The sequence below is a fragment of the Megascapheus bottae genome, chromosome 25 (genome assembly GCF_031878675.1).
Source record: "Megascapheus bottae isolate mThoBot1 chromosome 25, mThoBot2.hap1, whole genome shotgun sequence".
Taxonomy (NCBI): domain Eukaryota; kingdom Metazoa; phylum Chordata; class Mammalia; order Rodentia; family Geomyidae; genus Megascapheus; species Megascapheus bottae.
The window spans coordinates 5193128-5215467 of record NC_143533.1 but is presented as its reverse complement, the minus strand read 5'-3'; the positions used below and the strand labels follow the sequence as shown (position 1 = coordinate 5215467).

Genomic DNA, 22340 nt, shown 5'->3' with positions numbered 1-22340 from the left:
ACAGCTGCATGAGAATCAGGTCCTATCCCATGCCAAGGCTTATGCTGAATCCCCTAAGTAAGCTGGACTTTACACCTGCAGTTATAATCTAAAGATATATAGAATCACCCATGTCCTGGCAAACAAGGACCTTAGGAAGCACTAACCATCATTACTAGGTTTAAATCCTTGTCCTGTAAGCTGGGGCAAGTCACTTACCCTGATTTTCTCATTAACTGGATGTAGGAATTGTGTCAAGATTACCAAGACAACTGGGTGAAGATGAAGATTCCACATGATGAAGCTCTTTTGGTTGTTTGTTTGAGACAAGATCTCATTCTGTAGCCCAGGCTGGCCTGTAACTCTCAATCCTATCTCAGCCTCCCCAGTGTTGGGAGGACAGGTTCGTATCGTGACAAGTTCTTAGAATGGGGCCAGACACACAGAAGTTTTTCAATACATGCTGTGCTATTGATATCCTAGAATTCATTTTGTTTTGGCAGCCATGGGATTTGAACTCAGGGCCTTGAGCACTGTCCTTGGATTTTCTCAAGGCTAGCCCTCTACCACTTGAGCCACATCACCACTTCTGGCTTTTTCTGTACCAAGGAATTGAACCCAGGGCTTTCTACATGCTAGGCAAGCACTGTATCACTAGGCAATGCTCCAGGCCCCAGAATTCATATTCTTAATTGTGCCAGTGAATCCTCCCTACAATCACAAAAGGCCAATAACAAACATCACATCCACTTCACAGAATGGAAACTGAGATTGAGACTTCTATGTACCAGGCCTGTACCGAGCACTTTGCAGTTCTTATTGAAGCTTCATATCCATCTTGTCACTTCTCGTATCATAAAGAGACACCTCAAAACACAGAAAGGCTAAATGACTTGCCCTATATCCCATTAGTTGTGGAACTTCTTGACTCAGGAACAGCAATCTTGCTCCAGCAACCCAACAGTTACTTTGCAGAGCTGGGGCAAGAGGGCTTGGGAGGGGGTGGGGGGGGTCACACCTTACACCCAGGAGGTGTTATCTTAACTTCACCTGCTAACTGGCTCTCATCCAGGGGGACAAGGGTGAGCTGGGGCTCAGATCTAGAAGTTATTTTGATGCTGGAGGTCAAAGGTGCTTAGAGCTGTGAGTACCTTATCCAGAAAGGAGATTGAAAGAGAAACAACAGGAGACCTGTGAGTCAGATCTGAATGGATTGATCCTTCAACTCTCTTTTTTTTCTTTTCCTTTTTTTCTTTATTCCATGTATTCTTCATTCTTCTTCAGTGCCAGTTTTCAAGCCTGGACTCCAGGCCTGGGTGCTGTCCCTGAGCACTTGAGTCACCACTTGAGTCACAGCTCCACCTCCAGCTTTTTGGTGGGTAATTGGAAATCAAAGTTTCATAAGACTTCCCTGCTCTGGCTGGTTCTGAACTGGGTTCCAGAGGGCCCAGGGGATTTGAGGGTCTAGAACCCCAAGATTCCAGTCAGCTGGCCCTCCAGCCCCGCGTCCACGCCTCCCCACACCCGGTGCTGGGCGGGATCCAGTGGTTCAGGCTCGAGGGGTGGAGACGGGTTTGGGGGGGCGGGGGTGGAACCCCAGGTCCGCCCTGCACAGCAAGCAGGCTCTCAGGCTTCCGGGTCCGGGCAGACGGAAGGCAGGCAGGCAGACAGGCAGGCAGGCAGGCTGGGGGTGAGCCATGGGAGGTGGGCGCGACGCCATCCTGGAGGCCCTGGAAAACCTGACGGCCGAGGAGCTGAAGAAATTCAAGCTGAAGCTGCAGTCGGTGCCGCTGCCCACGGGCTACGGGCGCATCCCGCGTGGGGCGCTGCAGCCCATGGACGCCATGGATCTCACCGACAAGCTGGTCAGCTTCTACCTGGAGTCCTACGGCTCGGAGCTCACGGCCACGGTGCTCCGAGACATGGGCATGCAGGCGATGGCCGAGCAGCTGCTGGAAAGGCTCCGGGGTGAGGAGGAGCCGCCGCTGCGCCCGGGGCCCCGCTTCCTCCCCGACCCCGCTCCTCCTCCGGAGGCTCCCCCTCCCTCCCCGCCCTTCCCCGCCCAAATGGCTCCCTGAGCCCTCCCCGGGGCGGGGGGACGGGGTCCCCTTCGAGGGGAGGCAGGCGGTAAGGCAGGGCCACCCCGCCCCATCTCTCTTCACAGCCAGCGCAGAGCCACCAGCTGCAGTCAGGGCCTCCCTTCCGATGGCCGCAGCCCCGCCCCGTGGTGAGGCTCCCCTCATACACACCCCCCTGCACCCCACTTCATCACAGCCCTGGGCGGGAGGAAGGGGGGGTCACTGCCTCCCTGAGCCCCAGGCTTCACTCTGCCCCCGCCCACCCACCCCCCCCCAGGACCCTCAGAGCTCCACTTCGTGGATCGGCACCGCAGGGCGCTCATCTCCCGCGTGACGGACGTGGAGGGGTTGCTGGATGCTCTGTTCGACGACAAGGTGTTGACGGAGGAGCAGTACCAGGAGGTGAGGGCCCAGGCCACCAACCCCAGCAAGATGAGGAAACTCTACAGCTTCACCCCGGCCTGGGACCTCACGTGCAAGGACCTGTTCCTGCAGGCCTTGAGGGATATCCAGCCCTACCTGGTGGAGGATCTGGAGAAGCACTGAGGCCTTCTCTCCAGCGCCCCCACCACATTCCACTCCTTGGCAGCTACACCCATCACCCTTGTCTCTTGACTTTGATATAGAATATATGAGGGGGGAAAAAAAAAGACATGTGTTTGTGTGTGCTTCCTACCCCCTTGGCCTGCCCACGGATGAGTAAGCAAGAGGCAGCGTGGGCTGGGGTGTGGCTCAGGGGAAAAGCATGCATTGGGCATGCATCGGATCCATCCCTGGCACAGAAACAGGAAAACATACTGGGGCTTAATTCTTAGGGCATCAGACTCCTCCAAATGCTTTGAGGACCACCAGCCCTTCCCAAAGGGTTTTATCCTTCTTGAGATTATACAAAACAGCCCCTCTGGCCACGTAGAAGATGCTGGATGTATAAACTTGTTCTACTCCTTGAAATGTCTGTGCCCAAGACTTGAATGAAACACAGAACACAAGAGCATAAGGCACCAAGTATAATTCAGAGGTTCTCCCTGAGACTGGCACTAGAAGGCTTCTATACTCCTCTGGCCCATCTCATCCCTGCAAGAATGGATTTCGCCAGGCTACGTTTTGTCCATGTGTGAACCAAAACTTCCGGTAGCTGATCTTAATATGTCATTTGTGTGTGTATGTGTGTGTGTGTGTGTGTGTGTGTGTGTGCATGTTTGCTTCCTATTGCAGTATTAGGGCTTGAACTCAAGGACTGGCTCTACAAAGTGCTCTCTCTCCCACTTAAGCCACACACAACTCTTTTCTCTGGATTACTGCCCACAAAGTATTAGTTTTCTGCTATTAAGAAACCTTGCTAGAAGCTGTTTGAGGGACTCATAACCCTGAGGCTACATTCTAAACATTCTTTGTACCTAATTTTTGTTGCCCTAGAGTAGGGAAAGGAGACTTGTTAATCCACCAGCAGGTAGCAGGCCTAGTAGCCTACAGAATCCTGGGGCCTGGAGCCCACAAATCTTCTAACCTCACTGCTCCCTCCAGGCTTAGGCCTGCAAAGCCTTTCTGGGCTTCCCTGTTTCTAGTCCACTTCCAAGAATCTGAGAATTGGAAACTGAAACTAAGGGTGGGAATGCATTGCATCATACCTAAACTTCCTCTCTTCCCAGCAATGCTATCACTCACCAGTCCTCACCCCCAGCAGATGCAGGTCTCTTAGCTCTAGACAGCTGCACAACCTCCAAGTGTGCAACACTGCCACCCTTCAGCAAGGAGTGTAACACAGGATGCCACCAGGAAAACTATTCCTGTTCCCTTCAAAGCTGGCTTTCATGCCCCCGCTGCAACCCTTGGACCCCTCCACACCATTACACAAGCTTCAGGTTGGCACTGCACACCCAAATCTTTCCCCCAATAGTCTAAGTCCCCTCCAAGCTGGAGATCTTCAACTTTCCCACTTTTGATAAAGTGGCACCCTAGGTTCAGACTATCACCAGCAGGGGGCACCATCTCTGCACAGAAACTCCTGTTCACAAACTACCTCTTCATTCCTACCAGTCCTGGGCTTGAGCTCAGGGCTGAGCACTGTCCTTGGACTTTCTCAAGGATAGAGCTCTACCGCTTGAGCCTCAGCACCATTTCCGGCTTTTTTTTCTATATGTGGTACCAAGGAATCGAACCTGGGTCTTCATGCATGCTAGGCAAGCACTTTAACCACTAGGCCAAACTCCTGGCCTCAAAGCTGGTGATTTTTTTAGTCTACAGAAGCCCCAAATGTTAAACTGGCCCCCACCTCAAGCATTCCTTGGTTAAATCTGCTAGCAAGAAGCACTTGACTATACTGTGCAAGCCCCCAGATGATCTGCAGAGGGGGATAAAACCATGCAAATTATAGGAATTCTAACTCTAAAATTAAAGAGTTTTACAAAGATTAAGGAGGCTTTAATCTTGGAGTACCCTTTGCAAGGTAGGAGGAACGGGGGAGCTTGATGATTCTTGCAGATTAGCACAGCAAGTCTGTGCACAGTTGCTGATAAAGGGTAAAGTGTTGGGTGCTGGGAATGTGGTTTAGTGGTAGACTGCTTCCCTGACATGCATGAAGCCTTGGGTTAGAGTCCTCAGTACCACATAAACCAAACAAGCTGGAAGTGACATTGTGGCTCAAGTGGTAAAGTGCTCATCTTGAACAAAAGCAGATCAGGGATAGTGCCCAGGCCCTGAGATCAAGCCCCAGGACAAAGAAGAAAGAAAGAAGGAAGGAAGGAAGGAAAAAGAAAGAGGGGGAGGAAGGAGGGAGAGAGAATGTTGCTGGAAGGTATGGCTGGAGGATGATGAAGGGGTGACAGCGATCAAGATGTGAAGTATTCATAAACTAGTTTGTTGACGTTAACTCCTTTGGTCCAAAAAGAAATGTACTCTTTACCTGACTGTAATGCCTCGGTACATCACCTTTATAACACACTTAAATTAATGCTAGATGTGGTGCCACATGCCTGAAATCCCACTAAAGATTGAAGGTACAAAACTCCAGGCCAACCTGGACTGGAATACACAGGAAATCTCACACACCTGTAATTCTAGCTACTCAGGAATCTGAGAGCCAGCCAGGCACCATGGCGAACTCCTACAATCCTAGCTACTCAGGAGGCTGAGATCTGAGGATCACAGTTCAAAGCCAGGCCAAGCACTACACTCTGCAAGACTCTTATCTCCAATTAACCACTAGAAAACTGGAAGTGGGGCTGTGGCTCCAGGAGTAGGGTAGTAGTCTTGAGCTGAAAAGCTCAGGGACAGTGTCCAGGCCCAGAATTCAAGCCTCACAACTAACAAAAAAAGGAATCTGAGATCCAGTGATTATGGTTCAAAGCTGGCCCAGGCAGAAAAAGTCCATGAGACTCATTTCCAATTAACCCCCAAAAAGCCAGTGATCAGGTGCTGGTGGTACATGCCTGTACTCCTAGTTACCCAGTAAGCTGAGATCTTAAGATCATGATTCAAAGCCAGCCAGGGCAGACTCCAGAACTACTAAAAAACAAAGTGGCACTTTGTGGCTCAAAGTGCTAGAGTGCTAGCCTTGAGTAAAAAAGCTCAGACAGCACCCAGCCCTTGAGTTCAAGCCCCATATCACACACACACACACACACACACAGTAGAGCTGTGACTCAAGTAATAGAACACTAGTTTTTGCGCAAAAAACTCAAGGACAGCACCCAAATCAGGATTGGCACCGACATGCCTCACAGACATTAGACTAACACCAAGTGCCAAGAAGGAGTTCCAGTACAGCAGAAATATAGTCATTTGCAACAGTGCTTAAATTACTCAGAAAAATAAAATGGGGGGGGGGGGGAGAAAGAGCCTGGAGTTTGGCCTAGTGGTAGAGTGCTTGCCTAGCATGCACAAAGACCCGGGTTCAATACCTTGATATGTAGAACAAAGGCCGAAAGTGGTGCTGAGGCTCAAGTGGAAGAGCTGTAGTCTTGAGAAACTCCAAGGACAGTGCTCAGACCGAGCTCAAGCCCAGGACAGGCAAAATAAAGCAAGCTGGGGGCTGGGAGTTTGGCCTAGTGGTAGAGTACTTGCCTAGCATGCACAAAGACCCAGGTTTGATTCCTCCATACCATATAACAGAAAAGCTGGAAGTGGTGCTGTGGTTCAAGTGGTAGAGAGCTAGTCTTGAAGAAAGCCAAGGACAGTGCTTAGGCCCAGAGTTCAAGCCCCAAGACTGGCGGCAAAAAAAAAAAAAAAAAAAAAAAAAAAAAAAAATATATATATATATATATATATATAAAGCTGGGGGGGGGGCAGGAGTTTGGTCTAGTGGTACAGTGCTTGCCTAGCATGCACGAAGACCCAGGTTCAATTCCTCGGTACCACATACATAGAAAAAAAGCCAGAAATGGTGCTGAGGCTCAAGTGGTAGAGATTCTAGCCTTGAGAATGTCCAAGAATAGTGCTCAAGCCCAGGACTGGCAAAAAATAGATAGATAGATGATAGATAGATAGATAGAGCGAGCTGGAGCCAGGTGCAGGCTCACACCTATAATCCTAGCTACCTGGGAGGTTGAGATCTGAGGATCTTGGTTCAAAGCCAGCCCAGGCATTCTCAGTCCATGAGACTCTTATCTACAATTAACCACTAGAAAATAGGAAGTGGTGCTGTGGCTCAAGTGGTAGAGCACTAGCCTTGACAGTGCTCAGGCCCTGAATTCAAGCTCCAAGACTGGCAAAAAAAATAAAGCTGGGGCCGAGTGCCATGGCTCACACCTGTAATCCTAGCTACTCAAGAGGCTGAGATCTGAGGAACCAGGTTCATAGCCACCCTGGGCACTAAAGTACCTGAAACTCATCTCTAATTAATCACTAGAAAACAGAAAAGTGGGGCTGGCTCAAGGGGTAGGATGGTAGCCTTGAGCTGAAGAGCTCAGGGACAGCACCCAGGCCCAGAGTTCAAGTCCCATGACCCACCAAAAAAAATTAAAATACAAATAAAGCTGGACATACCACACAAGTCAGACCACTTATGGATACACATCCTCCGAGTCTGAAATAAGAGCATCAAAGGAGTACCTCCATCTCTTCACATTCTTTGTCAGGCTGCCAAGGCTGAAATACGGCAACTACACTGAATAGCTAAAATACTCCAGGTACAGTGCCCATTGATGTGTCATGTGTATCAACAAAATATTACTCAGACTTGGCCAGGGCAATCCTTTCACTTACAACTTGAATGTCTAGAAGACATCAAGTGATGATAAAGCAGACACAAACACAAATCAGTCTCACACGTGTCATCGAAAGTAGAAGGAGTACCAGCAACTAGAAGGCAGGGAAAAATGGGCATTTCCTGGCCCAAGAGTAGTTCAAAAGTCACCAGTGCTGCTGGTATACGAGCCTATCACTAATGGATTGTAAGGCTGGAGGTACTCAGTGCCACACCTGAGATCCTGGAATCAAACCTTACATAGAAAAGAAATTGATAATCCAAAATTGCGAAGTGAATTTTTTTTTGCCCTACAGTACTGGAGACTGAACTCAGAGGGGTTCATACTTGCCAGGCAAACCTTCTATCACTTAAAGCCATGCCTCACTAAACATTTACACTTAACACTAGAACTATGTAATGGTCAAAAAAAAAAAATATAGTAACTTGGCAGTACTGGGGATCAAATCCAGGGTCTCACACATGCTTTGCAAGCACTCTGAAACATTAAAACCAATGTGAGGACATTGTCAAAAATCTTGTAGGGATATCAAGGGGCCCTAGGTGCTGTACTACACAACTTCAAACTGAACCCTAACCCTACACTGTTACTGAAACCCAGGACAGACCTTGCCTGGAGATACTAGCCCAAAAGATGTCTCAAGATAATTCACCAGTGTAGTTTTACAAAAAAAATTCCCCATCTCCTTCACTTCTAGCAGTACAAATCAGGAAACCTCAAACCCTCATAGCTATCACAACTCTAGGTACCAAACAAGCCAAGAGTAGTAGTGTCAAGCCTGTGTCCTAGTCCTTCGGAAACCTCCAGAAGAGGCTCAAGGCTCAAGGCTAGCACAGAGCCTAACCTACAAGGCTCTCCAAAAGCTCTATTTCACTTTATCTTGAACAATCAATTCATCCCCTAACACTGCCACCTCCCATTAGACATGACAAAAACAAATCTGAAACTATAGATTTTACTTTATCACTTAAAAGTATGTTTAAGTGATAAAAATTTTCAGTCTGAGATTAGGGAAAATCTCACCTTAACTTTTTTTTTTTTTTTTCCAGTCCTGGGCTTGAGCTCAGGGCCTGAGCACTGTCCTTGGACTTTCTCAAGGCTAGAGCTCTACCACTTGAGCCTCAGCACCACTTCCGGCTTTTTTTTCTATGTATGTGGTACCAAGGAATCGAACCCAGGTCTTCATGCATGCTAGGCAAGCACTTTAACCACTAGGCCAAACTCCTGGCCCCTCACCTCTTGAAGCATCTTTCAGTCTTGGGAGACAGATTATGCCAGATTGCTCAATTTGAGCAATTACTTATTGGGACTGACATTTCCCACATGGACTATGGAATGAATAGAAATTCTTTAGTGAAATATAAGTCTATAAGCAAGCACACTGTGCTGCCCCCTATGGGTCCCGATATGCATTAAACACAAACCACCATCCATGAAAACTTGGTCACACCCATACTTTTTGGTGGGTCATGGAGCTTGAACTAGGCCTGGGCACTGTCCCTGAGCTCCTCAGCTCCAGGTTCCCTCCCTACCCTTGAGCCAAGCCCTACTCTGCATTTTCTGGAGTTTAGAGCTGAGTCTCAGGTCCTTTTGTGCTTAGGCTAGCTTTGAACCTTGCTCCTCATGTCTCCTGAGTAGCTAGGATTACAGGCATGAGCTACCACGCCCATACTTCTACAGGGAGAAAATACCATACTTTGTTGCCAGTAATGGGGCTTGAACCCACAGCCTAGGCACCCTCTTGAGCTTTTGCTCAAGGCTAGCAATCTATTGCTTGCATTTCTGCTTATGTGGCGCTCAGGAATAGAATCCAGAGCTTCATGCACGCTAGACAAATTATCACTAAGCTACATTCCCAGCCCCTGCCATACCTTTTCTTACAAGATCACTGTTAAAAAACAAAGTGCCTTAAAGCTCATGCCTGTAATCCTAACTACTGAGGAGACAGATCTGAGGATTGCAGCTCAACAGCCAGCTGGAGCACAAAAGTGCACAAAAGTCCACCAGACATCTCCATTTAGCCACCAGAAAACGAGAAGTGTGCTAGAACATTAGCCTTGAGCTGAAGAGCTCAGCAATAGTACCCTGGCCGAGTTTAAGACCCACCACAGACCAGGGGGGAAAAAAAAGTATAACCATCTTTGTCACATATGGTGGCACCTACTACAACCTCTGCACAAGCAGGGATCAGGTCAATCTAGGTTACAATACTAAACCTGTTCCCTACCCCTCCCCTTGAAAAAAAATCTGGGGTTGGAGAGAACTAAAGTTGTCAATTGTACCCACTTGTTTAGATGTGCAAGATAAAAGTAGCACCACAGAAGAAAACCCTTTTGTTCTAAATCCTAATCCTCACATCTTGTTTGAGCTAAAATCCAGCCTATAGCCCTAGGTTGGGCTTGTACTGTTAAAATGCTCCAGCTTCAGCATTTTTTTTCCTGACAGTCCTGAGCTTGAGCGGAGGGTCCGAGCACTGTACTTGGACTTTCTCAAGGATAGAGATCTACCACTGTGCCTCAGCATCACTTCCAGCTTTTTCTATATATGTGGATTCAAACCTGAGTCTTGGTGCATGCTAGGCAAGCACTCTACCACTAGGCTAAACTCCTGGCCTCCAGCCTCAGCGTTTCTGCTGGGACTATAGGGTATACCACATGCCACCCCCACCCAGCCTTTTAGTTTTGTATATTCAAACTCATGCTTATCCAGTAGTCAGCAGATGTAGACAGGTCTCCTAAACTCAAGATTCAGATAAGAAACAAAAACAGAATAAGCAAAGGCTAAGTTAGGGGGAAGACTTAACTCAGAGACTCATTTCACACTCAAAAAAAAAAAAAAAAAAGTGGGCTTCTCATCCCTTCATCATTACAACTCAGAGCTTAAAATTCTCAAGAATGGTTTCAGACCCTCTGGACACTGGCACAGTGGAAAAATAATCCAATCGTCTCTAGAACAGGTGTGTCTATACAAGGGTTTAAGCCCAAAAAACCTAGGTGGCAAAGTTGTCTTTTTGAAACACGGGAGGAACTGCTCCACTCTTCTTTCTCACCACTTGCTCAAGTACCATTTGTACTTTTCACCCCCGAAACAAGATCATTTTACACCCATCCCTGCTCCTCAGGATCAGGTATCTCAGAAGACAACTCCTCACCTTTCCTTTCCCGGACACCAATCCTCCAGGGAAGTGAAGGGGGAGAGGGGATGGGGAGGGAAGAAATTTTAACTAAAACCATAGTTTTTAATGGGAACCAGGTGTGGTTACAATTACAGTCCGACACAAAAAAATCCATGGGTGTTGACGAGTTGGAAGGTTACAAAAGAACGAAGGTAACACTGGGTACAGGAAGAGAAGTAGTTCCAGAACGTCCGGAGCCAGGCTAATACGGCCTATCCCTGCGATCCTGTCTGTGCTCTCCCCTGCAAAGACAATGCATGTTAGGCTCTAGCTGTACATTCACGTCCCCACCCAAAACACCATAAGAATCCCACCTACCCAGACAAATCTTGCCATCTCTGCATCATAAATGTAAAGACTGATTCTCCTAACTCTATCCCTCCCCAATAATGTCATGTCAGCTCTTCCCAACTCTGCAAGCTCCTGATCTCTACTCAATTGCTTTTGATTTAAAGCCTTACTCACCTAGAGTCCATCTTGCCAGGGCCAAAGCCGCCTCTGTCCCCACCACCCCGGCCCCCTCGGAAACCCCCTCGGTCTCCGCCTCGGCCTCGGTAGCCACCCCGATCATAGCCTCCTCTGCCACCTCGACGATCGTCTCCATAGTTACCCCCTACGGTGAAAAAGAAGCAGGGAATTACTACCTTCATCCTCCAACCTTCCATCCACCCCCAACCCTGAATACCAACACTGAGGTCAGCTCTACCACTCTTACCCATATGAGAGCCCCCTGGTCCCCCTCCTGGGCCATCTGGTTTAGGGGCCTTACACTGGTTGCATTCGTTTCTCCAGGAGAAATTCATGTTCTCACATGTACTAAGAAAACACAAGACAAGATACAGAACTCACAAGACATGCTTCTCAGGAAGAGCAAAAGGAAAAAAACAAAACCTGAACCATTCTACCACTATTCCTCAGAATCATCTCCCATTCCCATCATATTTCAGTGTCCCATAACCCAATCAGTTTAAGAACAGAGGGGCTGGGAGTTTGGTCTAATGGTAGAGTGCTTGCCTAGCATGCACAAAGACCCAGGTTCGATTCCTCGGTACCAGATACATAGAAAAGGCTGGAAGTGGTGTTGTGGCTCAAGTCGTAGAGCTCTCATCTTGAGAAAGCTCAAGGACAGTGCTCAGGCCCTGAGTTCAAGGCCCAAGACTAGCAAAAAAAAACAAAAACAAAAAACTGAAGGCACCATGGCTTACGCCTGTAATCCTAGCTACTCACAAGGCTGGGATCTGAGGATCTCAGTTCAAAGCCAGCCCAGGCACTAAAGTCCAAGAAACTCATCTCTAATTAAGCACTAGAAAACTGGAAGTGGGGCTGTGGCTTAAAGGATAGGGTGGTAACCTTGAGCTGAAGAGTTCTGGGACAGCGTCCAGGCCCAGAATTCAAGTCCCACGACCGACAAAAAAAATCCCAGAAAATTCCAAAACAAACTATAGGATTTAAACTGCCTACAATCTGAGTAGTGATGAAATTTGTCAGTTTGTTGAAACCATATACACTGTCCTATCTGCTGAGTGTAACTGCTCATCAGACCCATTGACTCAGCACCACAGTGCCGTGTTCAAGTACTTTCCAGGCTCTGTACTAGCCCGTGTTGCCAACAGCCAATGTAGATGTGGGGAACTACTCTTGTGTTTCAGCAGCTTTCACATTCTTCACTTTGGAAAACACCCACATAACCTGCCACAGTATCAACTTTAAAAGACGTCACTCACGGATTGGGACACTTCCAGTCCCCAGCTCGTTGCTGTCCTCCACCGCCACCACCTCCACTGGGGAATCCTCCTCGGCCACCGCCACCACTGCCTCCACCACCGTAGCCCCCTCGGCCCATCGGTCCTAGTACAAACAGAAAAAGGAGTCTGGCACCTTCCAACTCTGGCTAATGTCTTTTCTCTTCATTGTCACTTCTTTACAGCCCAGATAATGAGGTATTAAGCAGCAGCTCCTCACCTCCTCGCCCTCTACCACCACGACCATTGCCGCCACCTCGATTGAAGTCTGCTCGGCGAGTAGCGAATGAGACCTTGATAGGATTCCCAGAGAATTCTTTACCTAAAGAAACACACAGAGAAGGAGACTTTGAGGCTAGGGACATTAATTCAAGAGAAGGGTGCTGGCCTAGGATGTGTGAAGTCCTGAATCTAAACCCCAAGTCTTCAAAATAAGACACCTGCAAAACAAGACCTGTATATAGACCTAAAGTCATTTTGTACCTTCCCAAACCTTTGTAACCTGAGACTAAAATTATAAATAAAAATAAGACTCAAAAATCCCTCAAAGAGCTGGAGCATAGCCTAGTGGTAGAGTGCTCACCTAGCATGCATCAAGACCTGGGTTAGATTCCTCGGTACCACACACAGAAAAAGCCAGAAATAGTGCTGTGTGAATAAAGTGCTGGCCTCAAGCAAAACATGTCCATGGCCAGATCCCAGGCCCTGAGTTCAAGCCCCAGGACTGGCCCAAAAACAAAAACCCTCAAAGCCAGGCACTAGTGGGTCATGCTAGCATCTTACTGAAGAGGCTAGGCTGAGAAGTAGAGGATCACAGTACCAGCCCAGGCTGAAAAGTCCAAGACTTCATCTCTAAAATCAGCAGCAGCAAAAAATAGGACTACAGGTATGGCTCAAATCGTTGAGTGCCTGCTTAACAGGCAAGATAAGCAAAGAAGCTTGAGTTCAAGCCCAGGTACTGTAAGAAAAAAAAAGTCTCAAAGTATAGCCAGTTTCTTAAGCTCCTTGCTTACCCACCCCACCATTTTCGTATACATACCATCAAACCAGTCAATAGCTGCTTTAGCAGAAGGTGGGTCATCAAAGGAGACTGTTGCCTCACCCTTCAGCTTGCCCGTTTCCCTGTCTGTGTACAAGTTAATCATGGGCTGTCCCGTTTTCTTATTTGTCTGAAGAAAGCAAAAGAAGGCAATTTCAGAGAATCCCCAGGGTCTCATGCTAGCTTAGCACCTGAGATAAACCCTTTGCACTTCTAGATTACTTTAATATCTGATGCAATGCATACTATCTTAGTCAGGAACAGCAGTCCCAAGAAATTCAGTATAGATATAGTACATCAAATATTTGCTCTGAGCTTGATTCACATCTACCATCCCAGAATTTGTGGATAGAGACATTTGGTATGGCTCTTGGTTTTCTCCAACCTCAGCTCCCATCTTACAGGTAATCTAAATTAAACCCATAGTCAACACTGTAACTCTGATATTTCCTTATGACATTTTTTGTGTTCCTTTAGTAAACAGCAAGTGATGCTCCACATCACTCAGACTTGTTGTCACCTTAACCCTAGCCACCTGTTTTCATACATGTACGTGAACTCCACACCCCTCCTCTGCTCCACAAGGTAACTTTATTACCTTAATTATACCAATCTGCTTGAAGTAGTCAGCCACAGACTCGATTGTGACATTCTCACCCAGGCCCTGCACAAAGATCGTGTTGTTGTCCGAATTATCCTGTTCTGCTTATACAACACAGGAGGAAACGAGAATTGGAAAAGGCAAATTAAGGTTTGTTTTTTAAAAGAAAAGGAAATAAAAGTCAGTCTAACCTTGAAAAATACTTGATATTGAAGCTTTCAATAATTAATTTTAGGGCCAAGCAACTAATTTTACTTTGGGTTCTGGTTAGACAACTTCAGAAACACATTACCATTCTATTTTAGTATTTGACGGTCCACCCCCCAAAGTAAAGTCAGGTTCCCAAGTTTGTTTTATAACAACTATCCTTCAAACATGTTCAAACCCAGCACAGAAACCAGGACTCAGAAATTCACTGCCCAAAAACGTATCACCTCATATACAGTGCTTATCAACATTCAACCAAAACCTACAAGAAACCTATTTTGTTAAACCCATATATAAACATGAATAGTCAAATGAAGTTGTATATAATGCTCCTTTCTATGTGCGATACAACCAGCTCTTCCATTCACTTCACCTATTTGGACATGACATCTATTTTTCAAAAACTCTTGCTTTGAGAAAGCAGCTCTGAAGCATCCTTTGCAAATGCAGCATCATCACAGAACAGGTCAGAATCTCAGAACCTACTAAACTTTTTATCACCTATTTGGACACCTTTAATCTTTTCTACCTCCGATTTTCTCGTAACTTTTTCAATTTCATGGAATACTGAAAATCTAGCTATTGCAATGGACTCACCAGAATCATGTCGTGATCCTTGATCCCGAGGGCCTTAAACGACATGGAAAAAAGAAAAAAAAAGAACAAAAACAAAAACAAGGAAAAGGATCCGTCAGTCAAAAGGAAAGGACAAGTAAAAAAAAAAAAAAGAAAGAAAAAACACCAAATTCTAGCTCTTGCCAAGTATGAGGTTAAGTGCTCCCATCCTTACTCCAAACCCTGTCCTGGGCCTGCCAGAGTAGAAAATCCTAGGCAGGTCTTGGGGGAGACACAGGTCCCCTTTCCACAAGAGCTTTTAACTTTTGAGTCCCTACAGGTTTAAGTCCACACTTCCGAAAATACGGCCTTCCCCCAGCTCCAGCTGGGAAATGTCCTCAGCACAGAAGGGGGAGGGGATGACCCATTAAGTTATTAACAAACCAACCACGAGCTTGGCCCTGCTCTCTCACCCCAGACAGAGAGACATGGGCTCACCACCAGCAAATGTGATGTGCATCCATCCACTTGTAACACCAAAGACATTACTTATCCCTTATAGAACAATGTTTAAATTTCATCTTTAGAAACCATTCTTAAAACCATGTTGTTACCCCGAAGCCACATGAAAATAAAATTTAAAAACTCATACATAATATCTATTGTATTTTTAAAGCATGTCCCAGGGAACAGACCAGAAATCTTATTTCCATAATGCAGCCTCTATTTTTTTTCCAGAGACCATCTTCAACCAATGTTTCATCTGAATTCATCATATCATATGTAAATATTGTACCAATACACAATGACACCTAAGTCAGGAACCCAAGCCTTTGGCTTTAATGTTGAAACAAATCAAGAAACCTTTTGTGAGTTAACCAAACCAGAAAAGTTCCAGCTTACTGGGAGACTTCTCAAATTTGACATTTTTCCATGAATTCAGTTTGTGCAGTGTAAGACCTGGTTATTTCCCATGAGCCACACATGCTCCCAAACCTTTCTTGAAGTAGTCCACACCTTCCTTCCCAGAGCTAGTTATCTATGTGCCCAGATGAGTTAAGTACAAAGGTAGAATTGCATTGACGCCCCTCAGTGCTTAATGTGAATTAAAAAATACACACCAACTTCACCATCCTCAGGGCAGGGCACGTTTCATGTCCTTCTCCCAAGAATTAAACACCTGGAATTGTTACACACACATACACGCACACCAGCCTTGGATACACTGATCAAAGGGTCCTAAAGCCAAGTTGGCATCACGTGTTCCAGCACACTCTCCAGCTGCTCATGATGGTGGTCGCTAAGTGCACCAGGTGTGGCACATCCCTGTCCAGAGGCAGACTAGACATCTAATTAACCCGGGAAGTTTACCCTTTACCCCTGCCTGCAGCCTCCAAGTTAACACACATCTGGTAGCAGGTGGCATTCTTACCCCACCCCCTTCTGGAGGTGATTATGGACACTTCCAAGACCTTTGACAAATTCACACACTAAGACATCTGCAAATGAACAATCAGACAAAGCATTGCTGGGAGTTGGGAATTTTGGAAACTCTGTTCACTTACCACCAAATTTATTGAAGCCACCACGGTCACTTCCGCTGGAGAAGACAAGTTAGAAGAAAGGACATGAAGCTTCCAACGGCTACAAAAGGGTGTTTTTTGATTTTAACATGCCCCATACATGGGTAGGTGTTTTGGAAAAAAGATACAAGTGGCTACTAAAATACATCCCTTCCTGACCAACCCTTGTCTGACCTTGGAGCATGTCACACGCACACGTGTGCAATTTCTCAGACACAGTTAAGGATTTTGCTTTAAAAGATTTTTCTTTATATATGTATGTATAGATAGATAGATAATAGAAATGTATCTATTTCCTCTGGAAAAAAAATGACCCATTTTCCTTGGTTGTTCTTCTGGCGTAGCAGGTGTTTTTTCCTCTTGTTGTTAGTTGACAACCCAGTACTTGGTTTAAAAACTACCCCCACTTTACCCAGAAAACATTTCACACCAGGCTGGGGGTAGCCCTGAACACATTTTCGTGGTTTTTGCTTTGAAAGCAGCAAGCAGACCCAACCCCATTCCATATTAAAAAGTCAAAACCAAAGGCAACTTCCCCTTAAAGCAAGACAAACTTAGCTAAGCCCTATCCTAACTACTGAGCGGTTTTGATCATCCCCTATCCCCGGGGTCACCCCTTCTACACTGCCAGAAGAGCGGAGTATTTTGCAATGTCACCTTTCATACCTGTGGCACATAAAATGCAGAGCAAGTTAACAGTCACATAACAGTTGCTTTTCTTTTTCAAGTTTTGCATTAAACACACGCACACAACAGTTTTCTCCTTACTTTTGTATATCTTTTTTGACACTGCCCCCACCCACCTCTAATACTTACCATGGACAAATTTACTTTAAAAACCTACTTAAAAAGAAAAAAGGAATACCACTAACACCCTCCCCTTTTCAAGGAGACAAGAGGGTCCTTCAAATCATATTTACAACAGATTTGACAAGTGTTTTAACATCAAATCTAAGATTCTACTGCAACTTCTATGGGAAGGGAAGAGGCAGGTGAATAAGCTAATGTTTCGTAACTAGCCAGGGGAAGGTAGACAGTGGAGCAAATATGTGGAATATCACTGTCAAGCCTATTTTGTCCCAAAGGTCTGCACACATCAGTCACATGACCATATAAAGCAAGTCACACACAAACCAGTCAAATTAGTGCAAATCAAGTTCATGGGTACTAAGTGACTACAGAATATGGGAAGAGTAAGTAGCCAATTCCTAGAAACTGAAGTGAGATCGACATTACCACCGCCCTTGGAGGACACATGGGTGTACACAGAACAAAGTTCCCCTACTAGTTCCCAAGGAGGAGTAGGATCGTCAGTTTCCCTCACAGGCAAAGAAATTTTACTCCCTTGTTTCTTGCCTAGTATATTATCAATGACTCCAATTCCTATGTGTATCTGTTGTTCCTCTTTGGAAATAAAATCATCAATACTCAAGTATCTACTCAAAGGTGTAGATGGGATCATAAACTCCCAAGTTCTCATAAAAATGTAATGGGGATGTAGCAACAATCACTACTCAAAGTCAAAGCCCTTCCAGATGCCCGAGAACAAGGATACTAACCATGCACTAGGACTGGCTTCAGGGGATTCATGCAACCCTCCACACTCCTCACCCAAATACTCCCTGGCTCATGAGACACCTACCCCATGCCGCCTCTGCCTCCACGGCCACCTCCACGACCTCTGGGTTCATAGCCACCACTGCTGCGGTTATAACCACCGCCACCGCCCCTGCCTCGGCCCCCACGGTCTTGCTGGCCTCCCCCGTAGCCGCCGCCACCACCACTCTGGTCCTGACTGCCATAGCCGCCACCACCACCACTCATGGAGGACTGATCTTGGCCATAGTTGCCTGGATGGAAAATAGGATACTTTAATTAAACAAGGGCTGAGAAGATAACTTAGGCACAGTCGAGCTTAATCTTGAACCCACCCAACCAACCAAAAGTAGGGGACCATGAAATAGCAGGTCAGCGGTATCAGAAAACAAAGGACAATGGGAATAAAAAGAGCTAGGAAATAAGAAAGCAACTCTTTAAGGGCCAGGTAGAAATTCTAAGGAAAGTTAAGTGAAAAGCCGGGAACACCTTACCTCCACCACCCCCTCCGCCTCCGCCGCTGCTACTGTTATACTGGTTCTGCTGCCCATAGCCCTGAGGGGGATTATAAGAGCTCTGCTGCTGTCCATAGCTCTGTTGTTGTCCTCCATAGCCAGACTGTTGGCCGTAGCCCCCACTTTGGGGTTGCCCATAGCTGCTGCTCTGGGAACTGCCACCATAACTAAAGGGGAAATAAAAATAGAATCAAGCCTTGCATGACCAATGAAATCACTTTCACTTCACTTTTAGTCTGTCCCATTCTCTCTATAAACCAGAGACCCATCAATCCAAACCTCATCTTTCTAGCCTTACCTTCCAGAGGTGCTGCTGGGAGCTGGCTGCTGGCCATAGCCAGGGTAAGAAGACTGCTGCCCGTAAGACGACTGGGAACTCTGGCTACTGCCGTACCCTCCAGCGGAGCCGTACCCCTGGGGAGCTGACTGAGTTCCATAGCCTGCTACAAAGAAGACAGAACAGGTACTCACAAAAGTTCTAAGGAAACCCAGGCGTGGTGGCTCACACCTGTAATCCTAGCTGCTCAGGAGGCAGAGATTTGAGGATCAAGGTTCAAAGCTAGCCTGAGCACAAAAGGAAAAGGACCAGTGACACTTATCTCCAATTAACCTCAAGAAAATTGGAAGTGTAGAGGTAGGATGGTAGCCTTGAGCTGGAAGAGCTCAGAGACAACGCCCAGGCCCAGGGGTAAGGGTAGGGTGGTAACCTTTGACTGAGAGCTCAGGGACAGCACCCAGGCCAAGTTCAAGCCCCGTGACGTGACGCACAAAAAAAAAAAAGTTCTAAGGAAAGGAAAAAAGGCAGGGAACGTGAAAAATTATACACCAAAAAGGGGAACAGTATAAGAGAAGGTGAGCAAATGTAGTCATTATCTTCAATGTGATGTAAAAAAATGAACTATGTAACTTACTTAACGGTAGGCCTTGTTCTCATAACCAGACTTGTAATTCAGTTTGTACAACTACTTAACAGTAAATAGTCAAAATCACATGCTTCCTAGTGTTTATCAATACATTTTACATCAGCCGAGAAACTGCTATCCTCCAACTCACAATCATGCATCTTTTTAAACACTGCCCCAACTTCACCCACACCCTTATTCATGCTCTCCCAAAACCAATCTCTAAGACCACTAATCACAACCCCAGAGTTATTAACTGCAACTGAATATGCTGGTTTGTATATATCATATATGCGAAATGATTTTAAGTATTTTCAAGCAAAACATTTCCTTTATGCAATAATCAGACTAAAACTGGTTCTGCCTTTAAGAGTTCCATTTCGCCAAGAGAAATAGGAAAAAGTTTCAACCTAAACAACCAAGTAAAAAGCTGAGGCTGGGGGACTGAGAGTTTGGCCTAGTGGTAGAGTGCTTGCCCAGCATGCACGAAGACCGCCCCCCCCCCCCCAGGTTCCGATTCCTCAGTACCACATACATAGAAAAAAGCTGGAAGTGGTGCTGAGGCTCAAGTGGTAGAGCTCTAGCCTTGAGAAATTCCAAGGGCAGTTCTCAGGCCCTGAGCTCAAGCCCAGGACTGGCAAAAGCAGGGGCTGGGAATGTGGCCTAGTGGTAGAATGCTTGCCTAGCATGCATGATGCTCTAGATTTGATTCCTTAGTACCACATACAGAGAAAAAGCTGGAAGTGGCACTGTGGCTCAAGTGGCAAAAGAAGCTCAGGGACAGTGCCCAAGGCCTGAGTTCAAGCCCAGGATTACCACCCCACACACCCCAAAAAAAAAAATGCGTTATAGTCATAAACTGTGATGTTAAATGGCAACTCCTTTATACAACTACTCAGAAATAATTTTAAGATAATAAGCTAATAGACTGAATGGAAAAGCAACAGTCACAAAGAGTAGGTAGAGAAGCAGGGTCGCTTCAAGAAGAGGAACTCACTGTTCTGAGTCTGTCCATAAGAAGAACCATAGCTGCTCTGACCATATCCTGAAGTGTCTGCCGACTGGCCATAACCACTGTAACTCTGCTGTCCATACGGCTGGCTGCTCTGCTGGGAGTAGCCCTGCCCAGGCTGAGTAGGGTATGCCCCATAGCTAGAGGAAAAGAAAAAAGGGTGATTAAGAAATTACCTTGCAAACAAAAAAGAATGTACACTCAAGTTACTTTACCCTCTGCACACAGAACTGGCTAGTACTTACCTTTGGGTTGCTTGCTGGGTATAATCTGCAAAAGAAAAACACAACTTCATTACCACCAGCTGTCACACTAGAAACAGCTTAAGCACTGAGGCCACTAAAGCAAAGAAACCAACTTAGTAATTCTTCTATAAAATTCTAATTGAGAAAGGCCAGCCAGAAGTAGTTGGGTCTTCTTACAGCAAAGGAAAAGCACTGGGCTCCTGAAGACCAAGTCTGAGCGATGTTTTATTTTGCAGAGCTAGTCAAGCTGCCACTTAACTCTAACTCCAGCCCAAATATTTAATGACAAAAAAATATTTTGGTGGATAGTACAACTAGGACCCTCCTGCTGCGGGCCTCCCCAGGGTTGTGTCACAAGAGGCTCACAACAGCATTTTTATATTGCGGGGGATGGAATTTGGACTTCTGTATTATCACCTAGATCAAGAAACAGTAACTCACCCACAACCACGGATACTAAGTGGCAGAGGTTTGGTATCCAGCAGAATGTGGCAGTCTCTGCAAAGGAGACTCAAAGGTGGGATGGGGGGGGAGTAGGAAAAATATTCGAAGGGGGGATGGGCAGGAAAAAAAAACCCGCTGTGTTCAACCTTGGAAGACACAAAAGTGCAGAGCCTGGCAACTGGGACAACAAAGCCCTTTGACCTCAAATGACAAAGACAGTGGAAGTGCTGTTCCTCGGGAAGCAAATATCACCGGAGACACAGATCATCCCAAGACCGGTGCTGGAAATTATCGTTCTTTCCTCTACCCTGCCTTTCTTAAGGGAGGCTGAGAGACCAGCAAATCACAGATTCTTTTTTTTAAAAAAAATCGCTATATTAACAATGCAGATAGAATGACAGCCTTCATCTCTCTGCAGGAAACCACAAAAAAAAAAAAAAGTGATCGCGCGAGAGTGTGGCCTGGGTGGCATTCCTTTGGGGTGCAGAAAATCGAAACTCGGGCGGGAAGCCCGCCAGCCCGGGATTCCCGAGTCCGTCCGTTCATCAATCCGCGTACCACCTCCCCCACCACCCCCGCCCCCGCCCGGCCGCGTGGCAAACGAGGCGGGAACACGACGGCCCCGCCCCCTCCCGAGGGATCCCAGGGCGAGGCCCTCAACTACTCCAACACCCGCAAATCCTGGGCCGAGGGTCTCGCGACAAAACGCTGGGGGGCCCGGACGCAAGGCTGGGAAGGGGATCCGCGCCGCGGAGAGGGAGGGGCCAGCAAGGCGCGTGCGCGCGGCCAAGTGCCCGGATGCACCACTGCGACAAAGCAGACCGTCGTGGGGGCCGAAGGGGGGGGAAGGGAATGGCTACATGGGACAGGGCCTTCCACCTCCCCTCACGCTCTCAACCACCTAGAAATGTCCCCCTCGACAGTCGCTTCGAGTCAATAGACTGAGGAAAGAAGGCTTCCGGCTCAGCTCGGGGAGCCTGAGGCGCGAAACAAAATGGCGACAGCGACCTCCTCCCCCCCCCCACCCCCTCCCTGCCACCCTCCCCGACTTCCCGCCACAGCGAGGCGAAAAACTCCTACAACCGATCACCACCCCGGGCCCATTGGAAATTATAAGTCTGACCGGGAGGAAATGAGGCCCCGGATCGGCGCGCCACTGCCGCCTCGCGCCCTCACATACCGTTGGAGGCCATGTCCGCGCACGCGCGTGCAGGCCGACGAGCAGCGAGATTCCAAGCCCGCCAAGCGCCGACGACCGGACGACTGAGCAGCCCCGCCTCCCGCGTCGAGGCTTATGTAGGCCTCCCCGCCTACGCACCGAGGTGGGCTGTACCAAATCGGAAGAGTGACGCGGGGGAGCAACGCGCCCGGATTCCTATTGCTTCTAGAGAAATCAAGCAGACGAAAAGAAGAAGACATATTACAGAAAAGCTTCGATCATATGTGTAGAATTTCACCGTCTG

The 22340-nt window shown here is 47.1% G+C and overlaps 2 protein-coding genes across 4 annotated transcripts; one reads left to right on the top strand and one right to left on the bottom strand.

Moving 5' to 3' along the window:
- The first annotated feature begins 1409 nt into the window (after positions 1 to 1409).
- On the top strand, positions 1410 to 2854 carry LOC150046259 (apoptosis-associated speck-like protein containing a CARD). Of its 2 annotated transcripts, XM_090357721.1 has the most exons (3): positions 1410 to 1947; positions 2144 to 2206; positions 2335 to 2854. In XM_090357721.1, the coding sequence occupies exons 1-3, from the start codon at positions 1677 to 1679 to the stop codon at positions 2601 to 2603; spliced, it is 603 nt and encodes a 200-aa protein (XP_090213847.1). In that variant the 5' UTR covers positions 1410 to 1676; the 3' UTR covers positions 2604 to 2854. The 2 variants fall into 2 exon arrangements, with proteins under 2 accessions (XP_090213847.1, XP_090213848.1); XM_090357722.1 differs by lacking the exon at positions 2144 to 2206.
- A 7624-nt stretch (positions 2855 to 10478) lies between these two features.
- On the bottom strand, positions 10479 to 22133 carry Fus (FUS DNA/RNA binding protein). Of its 2 annotated transcripts, none has more exons than XM_090358065.1 (15): positions 22058 to 22133; positions 20434 to 20458; positions 20174 to 20328; positions 18573 to 18717; positions 18254 to 18441; positions 17806 to 18013; positions 16146 to 16180; positions 14623 to 14655; positions 13816 to 13919; positions 13218 to 13347; positions 12399 to 12500; positions 12161 to 12284; positions 11152 to 11252; positions 10902 to 11049; positions 10479 to 10678 (listed from the first exon to the last, which is right to left on the bottom strand). In XM_090358065.1, the coding sequence occupies exons 1-15, from the start codon at positions 22068 to 22070 to the stop codon at positions 10639 to 10641; spliced, it is 1551 nt and encodes a 516-aa protein (XP_090214191.1). In that variant the 5' UTR covers positions 22071 to 22133; the 3' UTR covers positions 10479 to 10638. The 2 variants fall into 2 exon arrangements, with proteins under 2 accessions (XP_090214191.1, XP_090214192.1); XM_090358066.1 differs by having other exon boundaries at positions 18573 to 18714.
- Positions 22134 to 22340: the final 207 nt, after the last annotated feature.